The sequence below is a fragment of the Oreochromis niloticus genome, unplaced genomic scaffold, assembly GCF_001858045.2.
Source record: "Oreochromis niloticus isolate F11D_XX unplaced genomic scaffold, O_niloticus_UMD_NMBU tig00001906_pilon, whole genome shotgun sequence".
NCBI lineage: Eukaryota > Metazoa > Chordata > Actinopteri > Cichliformes > Cichlidae > Oreochromis > Oreochromis niloticus.
The window spans coordinates 373,668-400,943 of record NW_020327503.1 but is presented as its reverse complement, the minus strand read 5'-3'; the positions used below and the strand labels follow the sequence as shown (position 1 = coordinate 400,943).

The 27,276-nt window shown below is 41.7% G+C and overlaps 1 protein-coding gene across 1 annotated transcript; it reads left to right on the top strand.

The window, feature by feature from the left end:
• Positions 1 to 348: 348 nt before the first annotated feature.
• Positions 349 to 23,848, top strand: LOC102076005 (protein NLRC3-like). Its single transcript, XM_019357195.2, has 11 exons — positions 349 to 474; positions 3,605 to 3,737; positions 3,993 to 4,094; positions 5,084 to 5,162; positions 5,325 to 5,511; positions 5,728 to 7,185; positions 7,240 to 7,579; positions 8,075 to 8,248; positions 8,519 to 8,692; positions 22,588 to 22,634; positions 22,783 to 23,848. The coding sequence occupies exons 2-11, from the start codon at positions 3,616 to 3,618 to the stop codon at positions 23,343 to 23,345; spliced, it is 3,246 nt and encodes a 1,081-aa protein (XP_019212740.1). The 5' UTR covers positions 349 to 474; positions 3,605 to 3,615; the 3' UTR covers positions 23,346 to 23,848.
• The last annotated feature ends 3,428 nt before the right edge of the window (positions 23,849 to 27,276 follow it).

The following is a 27,276-nucleotide window of genomic DNA, read 5'->3' as shown; positions in this document are numbered from 1 at the left end:
CCCCAGCTTCACCTCACACCATCAGTAATAATTCTTCAAATATAATCATCAGTGTTTGAGCAGTTATGATATCAGGGACAATCTAGACATGTGTGACAATACTGAACATGTCACATGACACAGCTTAAACATCATGTGATCCACTCTCAGTCTGCACTTTCATCCATGACTTCAACAGGTTGAAATGAGCTTTGAACAAACATCAGTTCAGTGTTGAAACATAAAAACCCTGCAGGAAGGACAACAACAAAGTGATGACAGATGTTTGGGTTTCAAACAGGAAAACCAACAGAAATAAATCACAGCCTGCCAGAGGTTTGAAAGTTTCTGAGGTGCACCTGAACGTAGCACACAGTGTTTTAATGCCGCTGGTTGTCCTCAAACATCTCTTTGGGTGTTTCCTTCCTGCTCAAAGTTTACTTTCACTTCCTGAGCTTCGTGGAGTGGAGCTTGTTGTTGGCGTGTGAAGAAACTGTAAGTTTGCTTTGTTTCCTCCTTTAAAAGTTTGTCTTTAGGAACTTTAGTGTTTGTTCAGTTCATGGTTGATTTCTTCACACAACAAACTGTGTGTGTTTGTATTTCCGGTCTCTCCATTAAAGTCAGTGTGTAATGTTTCCTGGCTAACATCAGCTGTGTGCAGCTTAGTTTCAGCACAAATCTGCTGCTCCATAGTTCACGGTAACGGACTCACAGCTGGACCAACGAGGCCGAGTGTGTCCTCACTCTGAGCTACGTTCGTGTGTGTGTACTTGTAGTTTGTACTTTGTCAGTTCACTCAGAGCCCACAGAGGACGCAGCGTACGTGATGACGTCACAGCCCTTTACCTCCTTTACTGTCCCTGTGGCTGTGTCCCAATTCAGGGTATGCACGCTTGAAGTACGCACACTACGCGTACTACGGACGGTGCGTACTACAAGTACGGGTAGTGCGGAAGTGAGAGGCTTGTGAAATGGGACGGTCTAGCCCTTGTCGCGCTGTTCAGGTTGCCTAGCAACCATGATACTAACTGCGAGAAACGTGTCATTCAGCAGTGTGTGACAGAAATGAAGGAGAAAAAATGTTCTGTTGGTCATTCATTTTTGTCATGATATCACTTTGATTAGTTGAGTATCTGAGGCTGAGACCACAGGACTGTGAAACATGATAGTTGGGCTTCATTTCTGTACTGAACAGTCATTTCAAGATTAGTTAGTAAATAACAATTAGCTAATGTTGTTCATGAGACTAAAGTCATCTCACTGTGGTAATGTAAATATAATATGGACAATATTATATGTATTGACAGATTATTATCGTATACACACACACACACACACACACACACATACATACATACATATATATTACAGGATATATTACAGCAGTGAGCTTGCACTCTGGGTCAAAGATTAAAGTTGCAGTTATTTATATTTCCTATCACCTTAAATCTTCACTCAAAGACACTCAGGTATCTTTGACAGTGTATATACAGATGTTTTATATATAAGAGACAAATGTTGTTCTTTTAATATGTTGGCATTACTAAATTTGGCTCAATGCTTACATATATGTGTAAAAAGAAAATGTACGAGCTGTGATAACTGTTTCTGATAAACAAAGGCTAGACTGATATATGAAATATTCCTTTATTGGGTGAGAAAATGAGACCATGTCATAACTGCTTTAAGTCATACAGAATAGATATCAGAGCCTTAAACAGGCTGACTTCTGTTAAATTGGTCAAACTGGGCAGAAAGTATACAAACACATAACATCCTTATAGAATATGATGTAACACTATAGATCAACTTACCTCAGAATATATAAAGCATATAAACAGTTACAGCAATATGATGCAACAAACACAGCAGTGCTACTAATCCAAAATACTCAAAGCTTCATAGAACTGAAACAAACATTTATTTTTAGCTCCATTCTGCTGCTGATACATACTTTAGGTTTCTGAACATTAAACTTGTTGCTGCCTTTCATAGTGTGTAACTTGAAGGCCCTGAGTACTTTCTCCCACACTGAAAACACTGGGATGATAACATTATTTGAACATTACCTAATAAGACTGATTCAGGACAGACAATTAGTTATGTTAAACTTTCCTAGCAGTCCTTCACAATCAGGGAACAGTCTGTCTATTCTCTCCATCTGTCAGCTGCTGCTGGCTCTTCCTCCTCCTCTTCCTCACACACTGCTGAGTTTGTCCTGGTGGATCATGGTTAGTATCATGGTTGATAGGCAACCTGAACAGCGCGACGAAGGCTAGACCGTCCATTTCACAAGCCTCTCACTTCCGCACTTCTCGTACTTATAGTACGCACCATACGTAGTATGCATAGTGCGCGTACTTCAAGCGAGCAGACCCTGAATTGGGATACAGCCTGTCACTACCCGATCCGTACCGGAAACCCGATCGGTATCCGGCATGCGCAAAAGGTGTCTACTTCCGGTCGCAGCGTTTTACGATATTTATGGGTCAGAGTATCTGTTAAGATGTTAAGAATAATAAGTATCTCCTAAAATGTTTCCGATAATGAAGCATTTAATATAATGTAGACAAAAACAAAACAATAAAAAGATAGTTACGGATCAGGACTCCCCAATCCTTAATGCGCATGTGCAAAGTCGGACCGTACAAATTGGATCTACCCGATCCGTACCGCGCATGTGCAGGGGTTTTCTTCTTCTTCTGTTCGTTTAATGGCAGTTTACTCCCCAGTGTTGGAGGAGTAACATACTCCATTACTTTTAATCAAATTGTTCTGTGTAATAATGACTTTTTTGAGTATTGACCAACACTGATCACAACAAAGAGGAAATGCCTCCAACACGCACAAACATTTGACCCACAACTTGCAGTTAATGTGCACAAATGTCTTTGATATGCTGCTCAGTGATGGTGGTGACTGTCAGAGCAGAGCTACTGAGAATCAATAAGTAACATCAATGATGGAATCACTAAATCCTTATCATCCCTGTCAGTATCATACATGTGCTGTATAATTTGATAAATGTGGAGGTGCTGGCTGTTCTCTCACTCTGCTGTTTAGCTGTAAAGGACGCCTCCCTGCCTTTGTCTCATTCATGACCTTTAATAGTCTCTTCTAACATGCAGAGATCTGTATGATCTGTTTCATAGAGTCTAACCAGCCTGTACAGGTAACAACAACAGTCACTGCATCACTGACACACAAACTTCATCTCTGTCAATAACAACATTCATACATGGAATAAAAACACATCAGTGGATCATTGCTGGAGCTGATGTTTGTGGTCCTGGTGAAAAGACTCTCAGTTTCCTCCTTGAAATAACAGGATCAATAGTGGGTCAGCGACATCATTTCTTTCCCTCTCAGGTTTAAATATCTGGGATATCTGAAACTCTCCACTGTTTGGTTTTAGAACTGAAGAAGCTTCTCGGATGAAACTTCTTCCAGAAATTTAAAGTCTCTTTTCTTTCCAAGCTCCTTAGATCACATGACCTGGATGACTGAGAACATACAGACATATTGACCTGGTATTTAGGTCACATGACAGGTCAGCGGTCAGCGACTGTAACTCAGTTACTTCTGTTATAGTGAACTCACTGAGTGTTTGTGGTTTACCTCTCAGACTGACTGAAGATGATGATGGAGGAAGAGGAGGACAGAGCAGAGTCTGCAGGATCCAGCTGTCCGTCTATGAGGAGTGACCGGTCCAAAGATCTAAATCCTCCAGGCTTCAGTGCTGAACCTGGACCAACGAGGTCAGAGAGCTGAACTCACTGAGTAACAGAAATAATTCTGCACTGACAATATAATCAGTGTTGATTCTGGTTGATTTTCTGACTGTGTTTGTGAGCTGAGAGGAAATGAAAATAAATTTGAAACAAAAATCAGTTTTGTCCAGTTTTCCTGTAAAAAGCTGAACTCTAATCTAAGAGGATGTTACTGACAGGAAACAGCTGCATTATCTGCAGTCTGTGTGAGCACAGCTGCTTCAATCATGTTTGTGTCTGCAGAGGTCAGAGGTCACAGTCTGCAGGGTCCAGCTGTCCGTCTGTGAGGAGTGACCGGTCCAAAGATCACCCTCCACTCTTCAGTGGTGAACCTGGACCAACGAGGTCAGAGAGCTGTGATGACTCCTTTACATGTTTGTGTTTCCTGGATAAATCTGACCTGAAACATCCTCAGATTGTTACAAAGATTCATTACAAAGAAAACAATGAAAGAGAAAAGATCCAAATGTTAGACTTGGTCATTTGCTGTTTGAGGACAGTGATGCTCATATCTGTGGGGAACGTGTGACCTGAGTGGGTTCATGTTTGTCTTTAAAGAGCTGCTCTGATTCTCTTTGTGTCTGATCTGTTAAACAGTCTGAGAGGTCACACAGAGACCCAGCAGCTAAAGCCTGGATCATACTGGCTGCTGTTACTCCATCAGGACAACACTGAACCACAGTGGTGTGAATGTAGTGGATAAATCCCACCATACTGATGCTCAGAGTTAACCACAGGGAACAAAACCAGATGTTACCTTCAGATTGTGACCTTTGGAGTGGACGATGCAGATTTCAATAGAGAATAAATGTTGTTGTTTTCCAGCTGTGACAAAAGAATCTAATTTTCTGAACTTAATAATTTATGATGCTGGAAAAAACATGGAGACTATAACACAACATTTCCACTGTATTCATAGAATGAATGTAAAACTGTCAGACATTCATTAAATATGCAAAATGTCTACAGAAGCATCAGAGGGTCAGATGTGAAGCACTCAGTGATTTTGATAAAATGACCCATCAGTTATTGATCTGTACTACACTGATCTACCACGTTAGTAAAGCTGGTGTTCGGGTGGTGGAGGGAGACCTCGGATCATGTTCTGGTGTTGGAGCAGTGATCTGCTGATGGTTCAGTTTAATGAGCTTCTTCAAAATCATCCCTGACATCACCACTGAAAGGACGTCCATGAAAACAGACTGAAAATTACTGATATGTTCACAAGCTGAGAGTTTATAACTTGACAAACTTGATTCAGATGAAGTTATTTGAGCAGAAACTCCTGGATCTTTATCCTGTGCTTGAACTAATTCTTCATGGTTCCTCCACAGAGTGGACCAGCAGAGCTCAGAGGTTCCCAGTGGTCAGTCTGCCCAGCAGCATCAAACACAGCTGGACTCCATATTTATGGTCTGTACATGAACAACAACTACTGTTACATCTATTCTGTCCACAGTCATCTCCATGCTGCTCTTTGTAGACCAGTGGATTGTCAGTGTGTCCAACATGGATCTGATGTTTGGCTCCATGATTTCAGTCTGATTGGCTCATTCATAAAGTATTCTGTTCCAGCTGCTGGAGGACAACATCATCACTTTTGTGAAGAACGAGCTGAAGAAGATCCAGAAGGTTCTGAGTCCAGATTACCCAGAATGCTTAGAGAGTCAGAGGAGCAGCAGCAGAGAGGCATTTGTGAAGATCACAGTGGACTTCCTGAGGAGAATAAAGCAGGAGGAGCTGGCTGACCATCTGCAGAGCAGTAAGAGGATTTATCTAAAGATTTAAAGTTTTGGATAAATGAAATATTTACTAATGTCTTATGAGATGGAGAAACATGTTTTACTGCAGAGCAGGATTTATCTAAAGATTTAAGATATTGGATTAATGAATATTTTCCAGAGATGGAAGATGTTTCAAAGATGTTTTAAAGAGTAATTCTTTTTGGAATTGAGTGTTTATTTTTCTTCGCTTCAAGAATGTCAAGCCGCTGTTTGTCATCATAAACTTAAGTCTAAGCTGAAGAAGAAGTTCCAGTGTGTGTTTGAGGGCATCGCTAAAGCAGGAAGCCCAACCCTTCTGAATCAGATCTACACAGAGCTCTACATCACAGAGGGAGGGACTGCAGAGGTCAATGATGAACATGAGGTCAGACAGATTGAAACAGCATCCAGGAAACCAGACAGACCAGAAACAACCATCAGACAAGAAGACATCTTTAAAGCCTCACCTGGAAGAGATGAACCAATCAGAACAGTGCTGACAAAGGGAGTGGCTGGCATTGGGAAAACAGTCTTAACACAGAAATACAGCCTGGACTGGGCTGAAGACAAAGCCAACCAGGACATCCAGTTCATATTTCCATTCACTTTCAGAGAGCTGAATGTGCTGAAAGAGGAAAAGTTCAGCTTGGTGGAACTTGTTCATCACTTCTTTACTGAAACCAAAGAAGCAAGAATCTGCAGCTTTGAAGACTTCCAGGTTGTGTTCATCTTTGATGGTCTGGATGAGTGTCGACTTCCTCTGGACTTCCACAAAACTACAATCCTGACTGACCCTAGAAAGTCCACCTCAGTGGATGTGCTGCTGATAAACCTCATCAGGGGGAAACTGCTTCCCTCTGCTCGCCTCTGGATAACCACACGACCTGCAGCAGCCAATCAGATCCCTCCACAGTGTCTTAGCAGGGTGACAGAGGTCAGAGGGTTCACTGACCCACAGAAGGAGGAGTACTTCAAGAAGAGATTCAGAGATGAGGAGCAGGCCAGCAGGATCATCTCCCACATCAAGATATCACGAAGCCTCCACATCATGTGCCACATCCCAGTCTTCTGCTGGATCACTGCTACAGTTCTGGAGGATGTGCTGGGAACCAGAGAGAGAGGACAGCTGCCCAAGACCCTGACTGAGATGTACATCCACTTCCTGGTGGTTCAAGCCAAAGTGAAGAAGGTCAAGTATGATGGAGGAGCTGAGACAGATCCACACTGGAGTCCAGAGAGCAGGAAGATGATGGAGTCTCTGGGAAAACTGGCTTTTGATCAGCTGCAGAAAGGAAACCTGATCTTCTATGAATCAGACCTGACAGAGTGTGGCATCGATATCAGAGCAGCCTCAGTGTACTCAGGAGTGTTCACACAGATCTTTAAAGAGGAGAGAGGACTGTACCAAGACAAGGTGTTCTGCTTCATCCATCTGAGTGTTCAGGAGTTTCTGGCTGCTCTTCATGTCCATCTGACCTTCATCAACTCTGGACTCAATCTGCTGGATGAACAACAAACAACCTACAAGAGGTCTGAAACAAGAGAATATGCACAGAAACATTTCTACCAGAGTGCTGTGAACAAGGCCTTACAGAGTCCAAATGGACACCTGGACTTGTTCCTCCGCTTCCTCCTGGGTCTTTCACTGCAGACCAATCAGACTCTCCTACGAGGCCTGCTGACAGAAACAGGAGGTAACTCACATGTGCTTCAGAGTCTCTTACGAGGTCTGTTGACACTGACAGGAAGTAGCACACATACCAATCAGAAAACAGTGCTGTACGTCAAGAAGAAGCTCAGTGAGAATCTGTCTGCAGAGAAAAGCATCAATCTGTTCCACTGTCTAAATGAACTGAATGATCGTTCTCTAGTGGAGGAGATCCAACAGTCCCTGAGATCAGGAAGTCTCTCCACAGAGAAACTGTCTCCTGCTCAGTGGTCAGCTCTGGTCTTCATCTTACTGTCATCAGGAAAAGATCTGAATGTGTTTGACCTGAAGAAATTCTCTGCTTCAGAGGAGGCTCTTCTGAGGCTGCTGCCAGTGGTCAAAGCCTCCAACAAAGCTCTGTGAGTAAATATATACTTATTCTTTTACTTTTAACATTTTAAGTCTACTTGAAAACACAGTAGGTTTGTGCAATAAAAAATGAATAGTGACAAGTTGTTTTGTTTGCTTGTTTGTTTGTTTGTTTTTCTTATTACCCATCCCGATTAATGTGTGTTGTTCCACAATAAGGAGTTAATGAGGACAATATAAAATATCAACAAATCCCACTCTAATATGTGCAAATTGGTCTGAAAAGATGCTAAAATGGTTTATTTCAGATGGAGGGTTAACTGGTGGATGAACCTAAGGTCCAGCATGTGACAAGGATCACAGATGTTAGAACTAGGAATGTGATTAACACTACTTTCTTATTAATTTTTACCACTTCTTCACTGGTCTCCATTTAGAGGTGTAATTGGATTATATCTAAGAAATCTTAGGGCATCTTTCTTGTTTAATTCGAAAGTGATTGCTTTTGAATATGAATTTGTGTTTTGTTTTGTTTTATTTTTTAGTCTGAGTGGCTGTTTTCTTTCAGAGAAAAGCTGTGAAGCGTTGTCCTCAGCTCTCAGCTCCCAGTTTTCAGGTCTGAGAGAGCTGGACCTATGTAACAACAATCTGCAGGATTCTGGAGTGAAGATTCTGTCTGCAGGACTACAGAATCCACATTGTACACTGGAAACTCTGAGGTCAGATCAAAGGACATAAATGAGACAATTAACAATGTAAAATGTTTATTTAATAATGTCAGCTTCATACATTTCTTTTTATATCTCAGTAATTTTTTTTTATTATTTCCAATTCACAGTAAACTGCCACTTTTCTCATTTTGGCAAAAAGGAAAAAAGTATTCCAGGCAGTTATGAAAGAACATTAAATATTCTCAAATATCCCAACACTTCACCCCACCTATAATACAGTTTAATGCCATTGTTTTTCTGTTTGCCTTTATCTTTCAGATTGAATGTCTGTAACCTGTCAGAGAAAAGCTGTGAAACTCTGTCTTCAGTTCTCAGCTCCCAGTCCTCAAGTCTGCGAGAGCTGAACCTGAGTGACAATGACCTGAAGGATTCCGGAGTTAGGCTTTTGTCTGCGGGAGTTCGAAGTCCACACTGTATGCTAGAAACTCTCAGGTCAGGATCCAGTCATTTCCACCAACTGTTATTTAGAATCTGTATCTCATTAAAAATAGCTAATCTATATAGAATTGCAAAATGGACTGGCTCTTATGTGACACTTTTTAACTCTGCTCACTTTCCACTGAGCACTAAAAGCCCTTTATGCAACTTGCTGTTACATAAAAACGAAGTATTATCTGGGGTGGGGGTAACACAAAGTGAAATGAGAACTACTAACTGTCACCAAGTCGACATCATTATAACTGATTATTTTACAATTCCAAAAGAACCAATTTGGTCCAAAATAAAACACAGGGAAGCTCTACGCATTAGGGTCTCCAAGGCCAAAAAAACAAAGAAAACACCCCCTTTCTAACTAAAAAACAAACCAAGATCTCTTTGTCAGAAAACAAAATACAATGGCTAAGCTCCCTGTGTAGCCACAAAACATGAGAAAAATGGTTGAAACAAAAATGGCATAGAACCCCTATGTGCTTCCAACGTGGTTTCCAGCTGTCTCTGTAAAGGCACACCTTTATTCACAAAAAGGAAAATCAAAGTCACACCATGTTTAATGGGTTTACACAGCTACAGCCTGCTGCCCAAACCACTGCAGCCCACAGCCCAGAAAGAAGTGAAGGAGAAGGGGCGTGGCGTTTTAGCAGTTGCAGTTAATGAGGCAGACCTGGAACACAGAAGGAGGAGAAAGAGCTCTCTCTACTTTTTTTTTTTTTGTCTGTCCCATTTGGTTCTTTAGCCGTCAGAATTGTTGTCTGAAGACCAACAAGGATACCAAATGGATTTATTTTGCCAAATGGATCATCATGGCATTGCCGTATTGGTCCATTTGATCAACTTTTGTTGTTATTATTTATTTTATTTTCAGTTGTTACAGATGAGACAGACATGACTGGGGGATAGGAAAGGGAGAAAGAAAGAGAGGAAGGAAAAGAAAAACAGAAGGGAAGCCCAGTCCCCCAGGGGCTGAAGCAGGAGATCCAGGCTCCAGACATCCAGGGACCCCAGAGTGCGAGAGCCCAAGGAGTACCACCGGAGGGGCATCCGTGCCACCCTCCTGGGAAGGGCTGAGGAGATCCCCAGACGAGGGGTCACCCAGTAGCCACGGAGCAGAAGCCAGAGGGGGCTGCACTGGCGTGCCCGCCGGCTGTGCCGGCAGCCAGCTGTGCCAGAGTGAACCAAGCTGCAGGCCCCGAGGCCGGAGGTTCGAGGGCCCCCTTTGCCCCGGAAGAGGCCTGACCGAGCGACAGGCACCAGGCCCCGCCAAGTAGCCACCGGGAGTGAGCTGGTGCATACCTGAGCGCCCAGCCCCGGACACCAAGAACCACCAATGCACCAACCCCTGAGGGCATCAGTTACCGGCAGGGAGTGTGGTGAGGGGAGATAGGCCTCCACACTTTGGAGGGCCTGGGTGTTCCCAGGGAGGTGGAGTCTAAGACCCGACCTGACATATAAACACAGACAAACAGGCACACACAGACACAAACATGCATTCCCACCCTCATGCACACATATACAAACACTCAGCACTCACCCAACGTAGGAATAGACATATATGCACATGTACACACAATCATACTCCCCAAACATACTCTATACCCCGGGTCAGGGTATCCTCGCCCCCAGAGGGGGAAAAGGCACCCAGACCCAAGAGATGTGACCCTTTCCCCCGGGGTGGAGGCAAGCAGACCGCCCCAGGCTCCGCAGAAGCAGGGAGGCCAATCGGACAGCCAACACCTCCTCCCAGCCCCCCACCCCGATGGCTGGCAGAGAACGGGGGTGTGTGAAGACCCCATACCTCCCTGCTCCCGCTCATGTGTAGTGTTGCTGCGTGTTGTTCTAAAGTGCATTTAAAACAAGGGAGGGCATAGTGCTGCTGCCAGAGAGCAGAGAAAGAGCTCTCTCATATGGGGACAGCCCCTAGAGGTCAGCAACCGTAAATCTTGCCTTATTCACACCCATTCAAACAAGCACTATTTTAATGCTTTTTCGACATAAGTGCTTTCATCTAACATTCAAACACATTCATAGTATCGGAGAGCAACTTGGCGTTAGTATGTTACTCAAGAATATTTACAGTGGGGCAAAAAAGTATTTAGTCAGCCACCGATTGTGCAAGTGCCCCCACCTAAAATGATGACAGAGGCCAGTAATTTGCACCAGAGGTACACGTCAACTGTGAGAGACAGAATGTGAAAAAAAATCCATGAATACACATGGTAGGATTTGTAAAGAATTTATCCGTAAATCAGGGTGGCAAATAAGTATTTGGTCACCTCAAACATGGAAAATCTCTGGCTCCCACAGACCTGTAACGTCTTCTGTAAGACGCTTTTCTGTCCCCCACTCGTTACCTGTATGAATGGCACCTGTTCGAACTCATCATCTGTATAAAAGACACCTGTCCACAGCCTCAAACAGTCAGACCCCAAACTCTGCCATGGCCAAGACCAAAGAGCTCTCGAAGGACACCAGGAAAAGTATTGTAGACCTGCACCAGGCTGGGAAGAGTGAATCTACAATAGGCAAGCAGCTTGGTGTGAAAAAATCAACTGTGGGAGCAATCATCAGAAAATGGAAGACATACAAGACCACTGATAATCTCCCACGATCTGGGGCTCCACGCAAGATCTCATCCCGTGGGGTCAAAATGATGATGAGAACGGTGAGCAAAGATCCCAGAACCACACGGGGGGACCTGGTGAATGACCTGCAGAGAGCTGGGACCAAAGTAACAAAGGTCACCATCAGTAACACACTAAAACGGCAGGGAATCAGATCCCGCAGTGCCAGACGTGTTCCGCTGCTGAAGCCAGTGCATGTCCAGGCCCGTCTGAAGTTTGCCAGAGAGCACATGGATGATACAGCAGAGGATTGGGAGAATGTCATGTGGTCAGATGAAACCAAAGTAGAACTTTTTGGTATAAACTCAACTCGTCGTGTTTGGAGGACGAAGAATACTGAGTTGCATCCCAAGAACACCATACCTACTGTGAAGCATGGGGGTGGAAACATCCTGCTATGGGGCTGTTTTTCTGCCAAGGGGACAGGACGACTGATCCGTGTTAAGGACAGAATGAATGGGGCCATGTATCGTGAGATTTTGAGCCAAAACCTCCTTCCATCAGTGAGAACTTTGAAGATGAAACGCGGCTGGGTCTTCCAACATGACAATGATCCAAAACACACCACCCAGGCAACAAAGGAGTGGCTCCGTAAGAAGCATTTGAAAGTCCTGGAGTGGCCTAGCCAGTCTCCAGACCTCAACCCCATAGAAAATCTGTGGCGGGAGTTGAAAGTCCGTGTTGCTCGGCGACAGCCCCAAAACATCACTGCTCTGGAGAAGATCTGCATGGAGGAATGGGCCAAAATACCAGCTACTGTGTGTGCAAACCTGGTAAAGACCTATAGTAAACGTTTGACCTCTGTTATTGCCAACAAAGGTTATGTTACAAAGTATTGAGTTGTATTTTTGTTATTGACCAAATACTTATTTGCCACCCTGATTTACGGATAAATTCTTTACAAATCCTACCATGTGTATTCATGGATTTTTTTTCACATTCTGTCTCTCACAGTTGACGTGTACCTCTGGTGCAAATTACTGGCCTCTGTCATCATTTTAGGTGAACTTATGAAGGGCCTTGAAGGTGAGCAGAAGAAGTTTGTAACACTATCCCGAATTTCACGGATAGGCAGAACGGGTGAGATTATTGATGTGAGATTTATAGGATAGTGAACTGTCTAGGATGACACCAAGGCTCTTAACCTGAGGTGAGGGGAAAACTGTGGAGTTATCAATGGTGAGTGAGAAATGATGACTTGCTCTATGTTCTGAGCGACAGTCACCCCATTGGTTAATAGAAATTAAAACATGTGGGGCCTAAAATCACAGTGACACGCTTGTGATTTCTAGGCTTGATTATTCATTATCATTACTTAATTTACTATCAGGCTGTTCTAAAATGTTAGTGAAAACCATTGACCCCAAATGGTGCACTGTGAGTACTGACCGGGACTAGAAAAAAAGACCATATTTCTCTCCATTGGCCTCCCATTAAATTCAGAATTGAATTTAAATGATGAAATCTAGAATTAAATATATTGTTTTCTGATAAACAAGTCTTAACTAATCAGGCCCCATCATATTTTAAATATCTATAGAATATAATTGTCCTAATTCTCCAGTGGCACTTCAGGTGGTTCAGGTTTAATTATGCTGCTAAAACCTAAGACTGCTAGGGGGACATCCCGTGAGGCAGTCTTCTACCACTGGTGCATGTTATTAACTTTGATCTATAATATTCTGTAGTTTGTTTTTTTTTTTTTCAATTCAAGTCAATCTTTATTTGTCACATACCAAGTTAAGCATTACATGTTGCGTGTTACACGTACAGTTACTTGCAGTGAAACTGGACCCCTACTGACCATGCGTCCATAGAACAAACATTCACATTGGGAAGACAGGTCGGACAGAGGTAGAATGGTAAAAAAAAACAAAGGAAAGGAAAATACCCACATCAGGTACAAGAAGAGAAAAAAAAAGGACTTTCCGCAAATTGAGCTCATATAGGAGTGCAGTTTGAGGAAAGTTAAAAGAAAAACACCTCAGCACAAAAAAGCACATGAATCTTCACATTTTACACCATGTAAAAGAACGTGACATGCAACAGGGGCTGGGTATGGGGTAAGGAATGATCCGGTGCAGACTACAGCCATCCTGTCCAGCGCCATTCCCATTCTACATCGGGTGGGTAGCAAGCATTGGAGGCGTTTGGAATGGGGGAGGAGGCTGTGCGTACATCTGTGTCAGTGTACATGCATATCTGTGCATGTGTGTGTGTGTGTGTGTGTCCTGTGCTCAACTTGAGAGAGAGTGTCGTTTCACCTGGTTAAGCAAAAGTCAACAGTCCTCACCTGACGGAGGTGTCCTTGAACGATATGGGCAAGTGTCAAAACACAGTCCCGTTATCAAGGAGAACCAGGGGGGGGGGGGGCAATTTAGTGTTCAATAAATACAGTCCGTCGACAATCATGTCAGCCAGCATTGTGGGGTCTTGAACAGCTGTAACCACTTTCTTTGTGCCTTTGATAAGCCAGGCCTGAGCCAGCTCTGAGCAGCCAGAACTCTGTTAACATGGTTCCGGATGAGAGATTTCGTTCAATGTCCTCCATTGAGAGTGTCGCCAGGCACACGGTGCAACTGACATTGAGTATCCAGCAGCAAATGTCTCTGCAGGACAATTGGCTCTCCCAAGCCCAGGCTTCTCATAGAGAAGAGAGTGTCAGTTTTGTTAAGGGACCAGTTGATCAAATCCATAATTCTTTAGGTTTTAGAGAACAAGACTAAGAGGTTCTCTGAGGGCTAGAGTTAGACAAGACTAGACAAAAGACATGAGAAGGTAAGCGGGAAAGATAAAGGAGGAGATGGTGAAAAGATGCATCCACCCCCGCAAAGAGCTAAAATTAAATTTTCTTTACCTATCAGTGCTCTCCTTGTTTGTCTTCTTTTTCTTCTCATCCACAAACTAAGCAAGATAGCAACTCCTTGAGTCTGGTTATTTTGGAGGTCTCTACCTGTTTAAAGGAAATTCTTCCTTCCCAATGTGGAAAAGTGCTTGTAAAAGGGTATTGCCTGATTGTTTTAAGTGTTCTGTTGTTATTAAAGGGTTAATATTGATGGGTCTACATTACACTACTGATCAACTTGACACAAGTGTTGTCATTTATAAGTTGAATTGAATGGATGGAATTAATGTGAGTAAAAAAAAAAACCCTATTAAAATTGTGAACTATTGTAACTTTATAAACAGCTAAACTGAACTGAATAGACATACTGAATGGATGCCATTGCATCAGAAAAGAGAGTGATAAATAAAATGAATCGTTTAGTGAACTGTTCACAGATGGATTGTTGTTTTGTGTATCTGCAGTCTATCACGCTGTCTGATCACAGAGGAAGGCTGTACTTCTCTGGTTTCTGCTCTGAGCTCCAACCCCTCCCATCTGAGAGAGCTGGACCTGAGCTACAATGACCCAGGAGACTCAGTAATGAAGCTGCTGTTTGCTGGACTGAAGGAATCGTCCTGGAGACTGAACAGTCTCAGGTATGGAGAAAGTTTGATAGAGGATGCTCCTGTGTTCCTGTTTGTTGCAGTAACACATGCAGTAACTAGGATAGCTAAATAATATCCATATATATGCATTTAGGGGGTCTCCATAATTGATGGGAGCATGAAATCTCCATCAAATTGATTTGAAGACAGCAATTTGATGGAGTAACAAGTTCTCCTGAGCTGCTTTCTGTAACAGAACTTTAATGCTTGTTAAGTTAGTTGTTAGTAAGAATGTATCTCTGTAATTTATCCCCATCTTCTGGCTGTATTTGCTTTGTATTTGTCGATATGTCTGTGAAGGTTCTGTTGTGGAAAATTTAACAATAACCTGCAACACACCCAGTGAGTGTTTAGAAGAGGGTTTAATAAACACATTGCAATGTGGAGAGAACCATCCCAGCCAACACTAGGTTGATCTCTAAATTGTTGCCACTGCCCTTGCATCTTATATACAGAGACACAGACAAAGAACATTCCACAACTCTTACATGTTGTCCCACCTCACAGGGGGCCTATACCATCAGCCTCATCCTTAAAACCTCCTCCCTCACAGCGAGAATTGTGACCTTGCTTTCTGCTCGGCTGCCACCTCCCTAAAAGCAGGGGATCTGGAGGTTTTCAAGTCTTCCATGACTCCAATGTGAAAATGCAATAAAATTTGGGGCCCACTTGTCATAACATTACGCATACATGCAAACTGGTGACAGGAGTGCTCTTACTATACTAAAGTGAGAAAGTGATATTGCTATTACTAATGTGATATGATTAAAATATGTGATTAATACAACAGAAAAGAAATCTGCCACCACAGTTCTCAGTCATCCAGGTCAAAACAAAGCATCCTGTCTTCTCTGTCCAAAATGTGAACACTGGTGTCCTCAAAAGCGTGACCTTTAGATGCAGATGGACAGCTGAGTCTTGTCCCGTCGAGGTGGCTCTTCTATGTTGTGCCATGCATTCATGAACTGACTGTTTGGTCTCTCCAATGTAGAGGGTGTCCCGCTTTTTTTTGTTGATGTGCTGAGAACAAACAGAGGCGGTGGTTTACGACACCAACTGTTATCTGGCCAAGGCTCATAGAAAACAGGTGTTAGCTTGTAGAAAAAAGGGCCGTCATTCTTTGCGGTATGTGGGACATATGTAAGCACATTATGTGGGCCAGATCTGGGCCATACCAATTTTGCTATGTAAGAAGGAGGATCAAGAACCCATAGTGAGCAACAAAAGTCCACAAAGTGGTATACTTGATGAGCAGGAACGAAAAAAGTCATGTGCATCAAGTGATGGATTTGTCAACAAGAAGTATCCTACTAGGGAGAGAAGGAAACCGAGTCATCTAAATGACTTTGAAACTGACAACAGTGGTAGATGGTCCATGGTCCATGATGAGATCCACACTACCACACTAAAACATGACTATCCAGAGTTGGGACCAGGAAGCAGAGTTGCAGTCTTACACGCCTCTCTGCAGCTTCTCTCCTCCTGCTACCCCCCCAAAAACCCATCTCCATTGAGACTGTGTCAGCTCCCAAAAAGACAAAAAACAAACTAAAAACCAGCAATAAACAACTTAAACGTAAGAAATCACAAAGAAAGAACAATACAGTATCCACATCTGAACCAAAGAGTAAAACAGTGAAATGTGGATTATTAAATATTAGGTCTCTCTCCTCCAAGTCTCTGTTAGTACATGACTTAATAATTGATCAACAATTCGATTTACTCTGCCTTACAGAAACCTGGTTGCAGCAGGATGATTATATTAGTTTAAATGAATCAACACCCCTGAGTCATTCTAACTACCAGATACCTCGAAGCACAGGCCGAGGGGGCGGTGTGGCAGCAATTTTTCACACCAGCCTATTAATCAACCAAAGACCAAGACAGACTTTTAATTCATTTGAAAGCCTGATGCTTAGCCTCGTCCACCCCAGCTGTAAAACTCAGAAACCAGTCTTCCTTGTTATCATCTATCGTCCACCTGGGCCTTACACAGAGTTTCTCTCTGATTTCTCAGACTTTTTATCTGATTTAGTGCTCAGCTCAGATAAAGTAATTATTGTGGGTGATTTTAACATCCATGTAGATGCTAAAAATGACAGCCTCAACATTGCATTTAGTCTCTTATTAGACTCAATTGGCTTCTCTCAAAATGTAAAAGAACCCACCCACCACTCTAGATCTTGTTTTAACATATGGCATAGAAACTGAACATTTAACAGTGTTTCCTGAAAACCCTCTGCTGTCTGATCATTTCCTGATAACATTTACATTTACAATAATTGATTACACAGCAGTGGAGAGTAGACTTTATCACAGTAGATGTCTTTCTGAAAGCGCTGTAACTAAGTTTAAGAATATAATCCACCCACTGTTATCATCTTCAATGCCCTGTACCAACATAGAGCAGAGCAGCTATCTGAACGCTACTCCAACAGAGGTCGATTATCTTGTTAATAATTTTACCTCCTCACTACGTACGACTCTGGATACTGTAGCTCCGGTGAAAACTAAGGCCTCAAATCAGAAGTACCTGACTCCATGGTATAATTCTCAAACACGTAGCCTAAAACAGATAACTCATAAGCTGGAGAGGAAATGGCGTGTCACAAATTTAGAGGATCATCATTTAGCCTGGAGAAATAGTTTGCTGCTTTATAAGAAAGCCCTCCGCAAAGCCAGAACATCTTACTATTCGTCACCGATTGAAGAAAATAAGAACAACCCCAGGTTTCTCTTCAGCACTGTAGCCAGGCTGACAAAAAGTCAGAGCTCTACTGAGCCAACAATCCCTTTAACATTAACTAGTAATGACTTCATCAACTTCTTCACAAATAAAATTTTTATCATTAGAGAAAAAATTACCAATAATCATCCGACAGATGTAATATTATCTACAGCTACTTTTAGTACCATTGATGTTAAGTTAGACTCTTTTTCTCCAATTGATCTTTCTGAGTAGACTTCAGTAATTAATTCCTCCAAACCATCAACGTGTCTTTTAGACCCCATTCCTACAAAACTGCTCAAAGAAGTCCTGCCATTAATTAATTCTTCAATCTTAAATATGATCAACCTATCTCTAATAATTGGCTATGTACCACAGGCCTTCAAGGTGGCTGTAGTTAAACCTTTACTTAAAAAGCCATCTCTAGACCCAGCTGTCTTAGCTAATTATAGGCCAATCTCCAACCTTCCTTTCATATCAAACATCCTTGAAAGAGTAGTTGTCAAACAGCTAACAGATCATCTGCAGAGTAATGGCTTATTTGAAGCGTTTCAGTCAGGTTTCAGAGCTCATCACAGCAAAGAAACAGCTTTAGTGAAGGTTACAAATGATCTTCTTATGGCCTCTGACAGTGGACTCATCTCTGTGCTTGTCCTGCTAGACCTCAGTGCAGCGTTCGATACTGTCGACAGTAATATCCTATTAGAGCGATTAGAACATGCTGTAGGTATTACAGGTACTGCGCTGCAGTGGTTTGTATCATATCTATCTAATAGACTCCAATTTGTACATGTAAATGGAGAGTCCTCTTCACACACTAAGGTCAATTATAGTGTTCCACTGGGTTCAGTGCTAGGACCAATTCTGTTTACACTATACATGCTTCCCTTAGGCAGCATCATTAGAAGACAGCATAAATTTTCACTGCTATGCAGATGACACGCAGCTCTATCTATCCATGAAGCCAGGTAACACACACCAAGTAGTTAAACTCCAGGAATGTCTTAAAGACATAAAGACCTGGATGGCCACTAACTTTCTGCTTCTTAATTCAGATAAAACTCAAGTTATTGTAATCGGCCCTGAAAATCTTAGAAATATGGTATCTAACCAGATTCTTACTCTGGATGGCATTACCTTGGCCTCCAGTAATGCTGTGAGGAACCTTGGAGTAATTTATGACCAGGACATGTCCTTCAGCGCACATATTAAACAAATATGTAGGATTGCTTTCTTCCATTTGCGCAACATCTCTAAAATTAGAAATATCCTGTCTCAGAATGATGCTGAAAAACTAGTTTATGCATTTATTACTTCCAGGCTGGACTACTGCAATTCATTATTATCAGGATGTCCAAAAAAACTCACTGAAAAGTCTTCAGCTTATCCAAAATGCTGCAGCAAGAGTACTGACAGGGACTAGAAAGAGAGAGCAGATTTCTCCTGTTTTAGCTTCCCTTCATTGGCTTCCTGTTAAATCCAGAATTGAATTCAAAATCCTGCTCCTCACATACAAGGTCTTAAATTATCAGGCCCCATCTTATCTTAATGACCTTGTAGTACCATATCACCCTATTAGAGCACTTCGCTCTCGCTCTGCAGGCCTACTTGTTGTTCCTAGAGTATTTAAAAGTAGAATGGGAGGGAGAGCCTTCAGTTTTCAGGCCCCTCTTCTGTGGAACCAGCTTCCAGTTTGGATACGGGAGACAGACACTATCTCTACTTTCAAGATTAGGCTTAAAATTTTCCTTTTTGCTGAAGCATATAGTTAGGGCTGGACCAGGTGACCCTGAATCCTCCCTTAGTTATGCTGCAATAGACGTAGGCTTCCGGGGATTCCCATGATGCATTGAGTTTTTCCTTTCCAGTTACCTTTCTCACTCACTATGTGTTAATAGACCTCTGCATCGAATCATATCTGTTATTAATCTCTGTCTCTCGTCCACAGCATGTCTTTATCCTGTTTTCGGTCTTTCACCCCAACCGGTCGCAGCAGATGGCCCCGCCCCTCCCTGAGCCTGGTTCTGCCGGAGGTTTCTTCCTGTTAAAAGGAGTTTTTCCTTCCCACTGTCGCCAAAGTGCTTGCTCATAGGGGGTCATATGATTGTTGGGTTTTTCTCTGTATTTATTATTGTGCGATCTACTGTACAATATAAAGCGCCTTGAGGCGACTTTTGTTGTGATTTGGCGCTATATAAATAAAATTGAATTGAATTGAATTGAATTGAACTACCATAGACTACTGCTACAGGGCAGTGTGTGACATATTACTCACATTTAAAGAAGCCATAGAATCAGCTAACTCAAAGAATTGGATAAACCAAACCACAATTGGGCCAGATGTGGCATGCCATCATATAAACAGTGCCATCTACACCAAGCCTGGCCCATATCTGGAGTACATACCACTTACCATGCCAGCAGCGCCGGCTTGAAACCAGATCCGGGCCAGACCTGTCTGCTATGTGGTTTATTGTTCTTGTCAATGTTCTCTGAGAGTCTGTCAGCCATATGCTGTCTTACTCTGCCATAGTCATCCTTTAGCTCTGTCTCATCTGTCTGTGTTTGTCTTTGTACATTTACTTTGCTCACAAACTTAACAAGTCTACGTTTCTTATTTTCAGGGTGGTAAACTAAGTAGGCAGGACTGTTCTTATCATAACCTACAAAGAATCCTTGGTCACATTTTGAAATAAGCATTCCCTTCTCTTGTTTGGATGCATAGCATACAGACCCAAATGTCTGCATTTTTGATAAATCTGTCAGCATTTGGTAAGGGGTTTTCCCTGTTTGCTTATTAAAGCATTTGTTCCATGGTCTACGGAGCTTGGAAGGAAAAGCGTCTGGACTTCTTTAAGTTGCTTGAAGATGTTTCACCTCTCATCCGAGAAGTTTCTTCAGTTCTAGGGTCAAATGGTGGAGAGTCCCAGATTTAAGCCCTGTGCGAGACTAGTTCAAGACTTTCCCGAGTCTTTCTAATACACCGGCTACATAGGGGATGTCGCAGCCAGAAATCCACCCAGTCAGTTATCACTGTTGGCCTCTCACAGTTTTTATTACCGCTATTGATTTTAAAGCTCAGTTTTTAAAACCCTATGATGTAACTACAGCCCAGTCCATGCAGCAGTATAATAATGACTAACCTCGTATTGTGCATGGATTTTCTTAGTTCTTCCCTCACTGAGGTTTGGTTTGTTTACAGCATCCTGCCATGCGATTGCATCTAACCATCGGGAACCCTCACGTTAACTTTTATGGAGTCGAAAAAAGTTAGCGTTCATCCTCCAGCTTCACCGTTTATATTATGCTAACATAACTGTGTCGCTAGCGATCACATAGCACATCGTTATATATCAGCTATTCCAACTTCAGTAATCCTACAAACGTCACTGCTGTTTACTTTCCTGTCTTCATTTATGTTGGAAGTGAAAGCAGAGCTGTATGTCTTAATTTGTTTCAGAAATCCCTCAGTTAGAACATGGTATATCATGTTTAGGTGGAAAATAGAGAGCTAACTCCCTGCTAACTTCTAACTTCATTAAATTTGATAAATTCTGTTTTCATGGATGCCTGGATGTTAAACTTAATTGTTACACCTGGTAGAGCAGAACACTGAATTTAGACAGTTTTTCAACTCTCAGTGATCCTGCAGTGATCATTTGACTTAGGGACATGCAGCGGAGGTTGGGCCCAGACATGGCTAATGATGTCAGACTTAAAGACCGGATAGCTTCAGGGCTGACAACACTTGAACCTGCAGTTAAAAAGATTTTTGTTGAAAAAAATATGCTTTTCTGTTAATTATCCACAGCATAAAATTGTCAGTGTTCTCTGTTTACTACCACTTATAGAGGAGTTCATTAGGAGTGGGAGAGGAGAGATTCAAACCCATCAGATGATGATTGTGATGGAAACCTTTTTGTGGCAGGCAAGCAGTGTTGCGAACTCCTCAATAAGGAAAATCGCTATTGGCTGTCCTAAAAGTCGCTAGAAGTCGCTAAATGACATCCTCACCTAATTTGCATAATTGGTCATGCTAATGTATTATAACCTAGGTTGTAGAAGAGAGAAATAACATTGTGGAAGAGACATAAAGTGAGTAAAAAACACCCTAAATGCATTTAGAATATATTTAGAAGACAAATTAAATTCTTTTAGCAATTATTGTTTTTTTTTAATGTCACAATTCCAACCCATCTCCTTTATCCGGGCTTGGACCAGCAAAAGTGACCCGAAATAGGCACTCTGGCAGAGTGACTTTGTGTGTGTGTGTGTTTTTTTAAAGTAGTTTTAAACCTTGAATCCACAAAAAGTAAGAGTAAAAGAAGAACTGACTGTGTTACAGTCAAGGTGGGAGCAGCTGCTTCACTCTTGCCCGATTCATTTGCAGTTTGTATGCTTAAGGGTTAACATTTCCTGCTCTGACAGCAGCTGGGGGCGACTGTTGACGATCCGCCGTCGTGAGCGCTTTGGCATGGCAGCACTCACTGCTTGCTGAAAGTAAGAGCGATACGTGCTTTCACAAAAAAAGTCTTCCTAATAACACCAGCTGGAGTCACCAAATTTGTCGCTAGTCGCTTTTTAGAAAGACAGTTTGTAAGGGTGTCTGAAAAGTCGCTAAATATAGCGACAAAGTCACTAAGTTGGTAACACTGCAGACAAGAAGTGGATCCCAATGCAGAACTTGTGAGACCAAAATTAAACTTAAAACACTGCTTTTATTCGCTGGAAAATGACAGACTAACAAAAATGCAATAACAGAATAGGGTAAGAGAACACAGATTGGAACTAGAAGTAGAACAAGAAAAGAACCCAACTCGGGGTATAAATACAAAGGAGGAGATTAGGGTAGAGAGAGAGATAACTGGCGAACAGAGCTGAAGAAAATCTAACTAATGAGACAGGGGAAACAAAACTCAACATAATGATGACGAGGGGCTATCAAAACCGTTTTTTGTGACTGCTGCTTTGTGATGTGTGTATATACTAATTAACAATGTAATATGCTGAAAGAGACTGTGCTGGTCTGACCCCCCTCCTCCTTTCAGGGTGGAGCCTGCTGGAGTCCAATGGTTGAGACCAGGTCTGAGGAAGTGTAAGTGTGTTTTTAATGGGATTCATGAAAACAAAGCAGCACACATTCAACCATCTTCATCATGTCAGGAGTCATCATCAAAGTGTCAATCAATGAACAGATGATGGATCAATAACTGCAGCTGGATTGTGTTTGTTCTCTCCATCAGATTCCTGTCAACTCACAATCGACACAAACACAGTACACTCAAACCTCCAACTGTCGGACAACAACAGGAAGGTGACACATGTGAAGGAGGTTCAGTCATATCCTGATCATCCAGACAGATTTGATCATTGGTCTCAGCTGCTGTGTAGAAATGGTCTGACTGGTCGCTGTTACTGGGAGGTCGAGTGGAGAGGAGACGTTCATATATCAGTGAGTTACAGAAGCATCAGAAGGAAAGGAGGCAGCTATGACTGTTGGTTCGGACGAAATGATCAGTCCTGGAGACTGAGATGTTCTGATGATGGTCCTGATTCTGTCTGGCACAATAACAGAGCAACATCCATCTCCTCCTCCTCCTCTTCCTCCTCCTCCTCCTCCTCCTCCTCTGTCTCTAACAGAGTAGCAGTGTATGTGGACTGTCCTGCTGGCACTCTGTCCTTCTACAGAGTCTCCTCTGACACTCTGATCCACCTCCACACCTTCAACACCACATTCACTGAACCTCTTTATCCTGGGTTTGGTTTTAATTTTTCTATTACTGGTTCCTCGGTGTGTCTGTGCTGAGTTGAGTGTAAAGAGTGTCCTCCTGTTAGAGAAACACTCTGACTGTTGAACAGATACAGTGGGGCAAAGAAGTATTTAGTCAGCCACCAATTGTTCTCCTACTTAAAAAGATGAGAGAGGCCTGTAATTTTCATCATAGGTATACCGCAACTATGAAAGATAAAATGAGAAAAAAAATCCAGAAAATCAGATTGTCTGATTTTTAAAGAATTTATTTGCAAATGATGGCGGAAAGTCAGTATTCGGTCAAGATCAAAAGTTCATCTCTATACTTTGTTTCATACCCTTTGTTGGCAATGACAGAGGTCAAACGTTTTCTGTTATTCTTCACATGGTTTTCACACACTGTTGTCATGCTGAAAAACCCAGCCACATTTTATCTTCAATGGCCTTGCAGATGGAAGCAGGTTTTCACTCAAAATCTCATGATACATGGCCCCATTCATTCTTTCCTTTACAGGGATCAGTCGTCCTGGTCCCTTTGGAGGAAAACAGCCCCAAAACATGATGTTTTCACCCCAGTGCTTCACAGTAGGTGTGGTGTTCTTTGGATACAACTCGGCATTCTTTCTCTTTCAAACTCGACAAGTTTTTATATGACATTCTCCCAATTGTCTTCTGGATCATCTAAATGCTCTCTAGCAAACTTTAGACAGGTCTTGACATGTACTGGCTTAAGCAGGAGAACATGTCTAGCACTGCAGGATTTAAGTCCCTGGTGTCGTAGCCTTCATGTTCTTTCAGAAATATGTAATAATAAGTAAGTAAGTAAGTAAAATTTTATTAATATAGCACCTTTCTAGACAAAAGATCACAACGTGCTTCACACAGAGATAACAAGGTATAAAACAAAAACGGACAAAAAGTTAATGAAATGCAATTCTAAAAATATGTTTTTAGTTGTTTTTTTAGAAGAGACTACTGAGTCCACAGATCTTAAGCTCGGAGGGAGAGACTTCCGTAGTCTGGGGGCCACAGTGGCAAAAGCTCTGTCTCCCTTACTTCTCAGCATTGTATGCTGAATAACATCTGCAGACGCTCCAGGGAGTTTTTGCTTCGACGTGTAAACAGTGAATTACAAACGTCCAAAAGTGATGAACTGAATGGTATTAATTTAGCAATGTTTTTAAGTGATAAGAGCAGGACCAAACCCAAGATTTCACATGAACGTTCAAAGTGAGAGCCGGGGCAAAAGTTACCCCTAGGTTCCTGATAGATAATTTTACAAATGCCAATGAAAAGCATTCATTATTTTAGGTACATGTCTATCAGGAGCACAAACAATGACTTCAGCCTTTCCTTCATTAAGTTGGAGAAGGTTGTCAGCCATCCAACCTTTAATGAAGTCTAAGCACTCATTCAGAACCTGCAGCTTAGATAAATCTTGGAGCTTAAAAGAAATGTAGAACTGGATGTGATCTGCATAGCAGTAATAGCAAATGTCCTCAAAGAGGCTCAATATGCTGGAGAGGAAGTAGGTATATTAAAAACAATAAAGACCCTAATACAGAACCTTGTGGCACACCATAGGTGAGGGAGGTGGAAGATGACCTGTACTTAGAAACTGCCACAGAAAAGCATCGTTCATACAGATATGAGGAGAACCACTCTTAGGCAGATCCAGTTACACCAACCCAGTATTTCAGCCTTTCAAGCAGAGAACAAAACATTTTCCTGCGTCGTTTTGCATCACAATATCACTGGAGACTCTTAGAAGGGCTGTTTCAGTAGAATGAACTCTACGAAAGCCAGATTGAAATTTGTCAAAAATATTGCGTTTGTTCAAAACTGCTGTAAGCTGCTTAGCCACAACCTTTTCTAAAATCAAACCAATTAACGGTACTTTTGAGATTGGCCTGTAACTGCTAATAAGAGATGGGTCTAACTTGTTTTTTGTTTTTTTTAAAGAGGGTGTATGACAGCATTCTTACAATAAGTAGGAACTTTACCAGACATCAGTGACGTGTTAATTATGGTGAGCACACAGGAACCAATAGACTGGAAAACATTTTTGATTAACAATGCAGGTAAAATGTCAAGTGAACAGGGGGAAGCTTTCATTGAATTAACAAATTTTACCAGCTCAGGTAGTGAAATTGGTAAAAAAAAAATAAAAAAATAAAAAAAAAAATCTAAAATTACAGGCTGAACTGGAGTAGGGACTGATAACACAGATGCTGATGGGGATTGTTTTTTTCTTACATTAATTTTTTCTAGAAAGAAAGAAAATTTTCACAGGCTTCATTTGAAGATATAGGGGCAGCAGATGGTAAATGGTAAATGGCCTGTATTTATATAGCGCTTTACTGGTCCCTAAGGACCCCAAAGCGCTTTACATATCCAGTCATCCACCCATTCACACACACATTCACACACTGGTGATGGTAAGCTACATTGTAGCCACAGCCACCCTGGGGTGCACTGACAGAGGCGAGGCTGCGGAACACTGCCGCCACCGGGCCCTCTGACCACCACCAGTAGGCAACGGGTGAAGTGTCTTGCCCAAGGACACAACGACCGAGACTGTCCAAGCCAGGGCTCGAACCGGCAACCTTCCAATTACAAGGCGAACGCCCAACTCTTGAGCCAGGTACCAAAGCAAATCATTCGTACTGTACAAATGATGTAAATCTGACGGTGTATCACGAAAGATTGATGTCAAACTGATCACTTGACCCATATTACATTACTTGCTCGTCAAGTGAATCAATAAATGGCGAAATGAAAAGCCGAACAACAACAATGCTGTTTCTTTAGAGAGTCTTAGCTCACATGCGTGTTTGTTTCATATTTTCAGTTGTTACCCTCCACGGCTAAATAAATCGGTTTCAGTAATGCACTGATATACAAGAATGGACATCAGGAGCTTCTTTCAAAGAAAAAACTCAAGTAGATGTTATTTTATATATTATGCTTAGTATGTTGTTCAGTATATTTCTATGCAAAACAAGAGGAATTTCAATACACAGCAGTATATTCACAGATGAAACCAGATATTTACATACACTTTATGGAAAACAGAAGAACATTTTTTATACTGTACAACATCAACTTAGAGTAAACTTGTTTTGTTTTGGATAAATAAATATTGAAATATCTTTTGAATTAGTTAAATGTCAGAATAAAGAGAGACAGCGCTGTCTATTTTTATCACTTTCATCAAATTTTGGAGTACATATACACTAAGTTTATTGTTAATTAATAAGAAAACTCCAGATGATTCCATTCTGAGCTGAAGAAGCTTCTGATAGGTTCGTAGAGTCCATGTGAGTAAATTGGTGGCACACCTGTGGATGCATATAAGGCAAAGCACAGAGCCTGTTTCTTTGAAATGGGAAAATCAAGAGATGTCAACCAAAACACCAGGAAAAGAATTGTGGAGCTCCATAAGTGTGGCTCAGTTTGAATACAATTTGGTGCCATTTACAATTAAGAAATACAGATAGTTTCTCTCTTTACTCTTAAATTTAACAAATATGTTTTTGATATTTATCAATCTAAAAAAAATAAACATTTAGTCTGATTTGATGTTACAATTAAAAAAGTGTTTTTGTTTTGATCTGAAGCGTATGTAAGTATCTGGTTTCCACTGTATATTTGATGATTGTCAGCACAAAGAGGGGGAGAGAGAGGAGATGGAGAATGAGGACAGAACAGAGATGAACAAGAGCAGGTGAGACACACATGTTAGTCAAATGGTTGTTTACCAAAAGTATCACCGTATCATAAGTACTCATGTATCTAGTACCTAGTGTTTCTTTTTAGGTTTGTTATTTTTCAAGTTTTATATTTATTAAGTTATGCAGGCTTGTTTGCACAACAAGGCTAAATAATTATATAAACCTTTCAGAATCTAAATAGTGGACTTTGGTAGAATTAAAAAATAAGTGTAGTGCAAGTCTGTGATGATTTGTAGTGCTACTATCATCTA

What these genes read in the sequence shown, in the direction of transcription:
- LOC102076005 (XM_019357195.2), top strand. Translation starts at nt 3,616, where the DNA reads ATGATGATGGAGGAAGAGGAGGACAGAGCAGAGTCTGCAGGATCCAGC. An exon ending in AGCTGGACTCCATATTTATG is followed by an intron (nt 5,163 to 5,324) that starts GTCTGTACATGA and finishes ATTCTGTTCCAG; the next exon opens with CTGCTGGAGGACAACATCAT. An exon ending in TGTACACTGGAAACTCTGAG is followed by an intron (nt 8,249 to 8,518) that starts GTCAGATCAAAG and finishes TTTATCTTTCAG; the next exon opens with ATTGAATGTCTGTAACCTGT.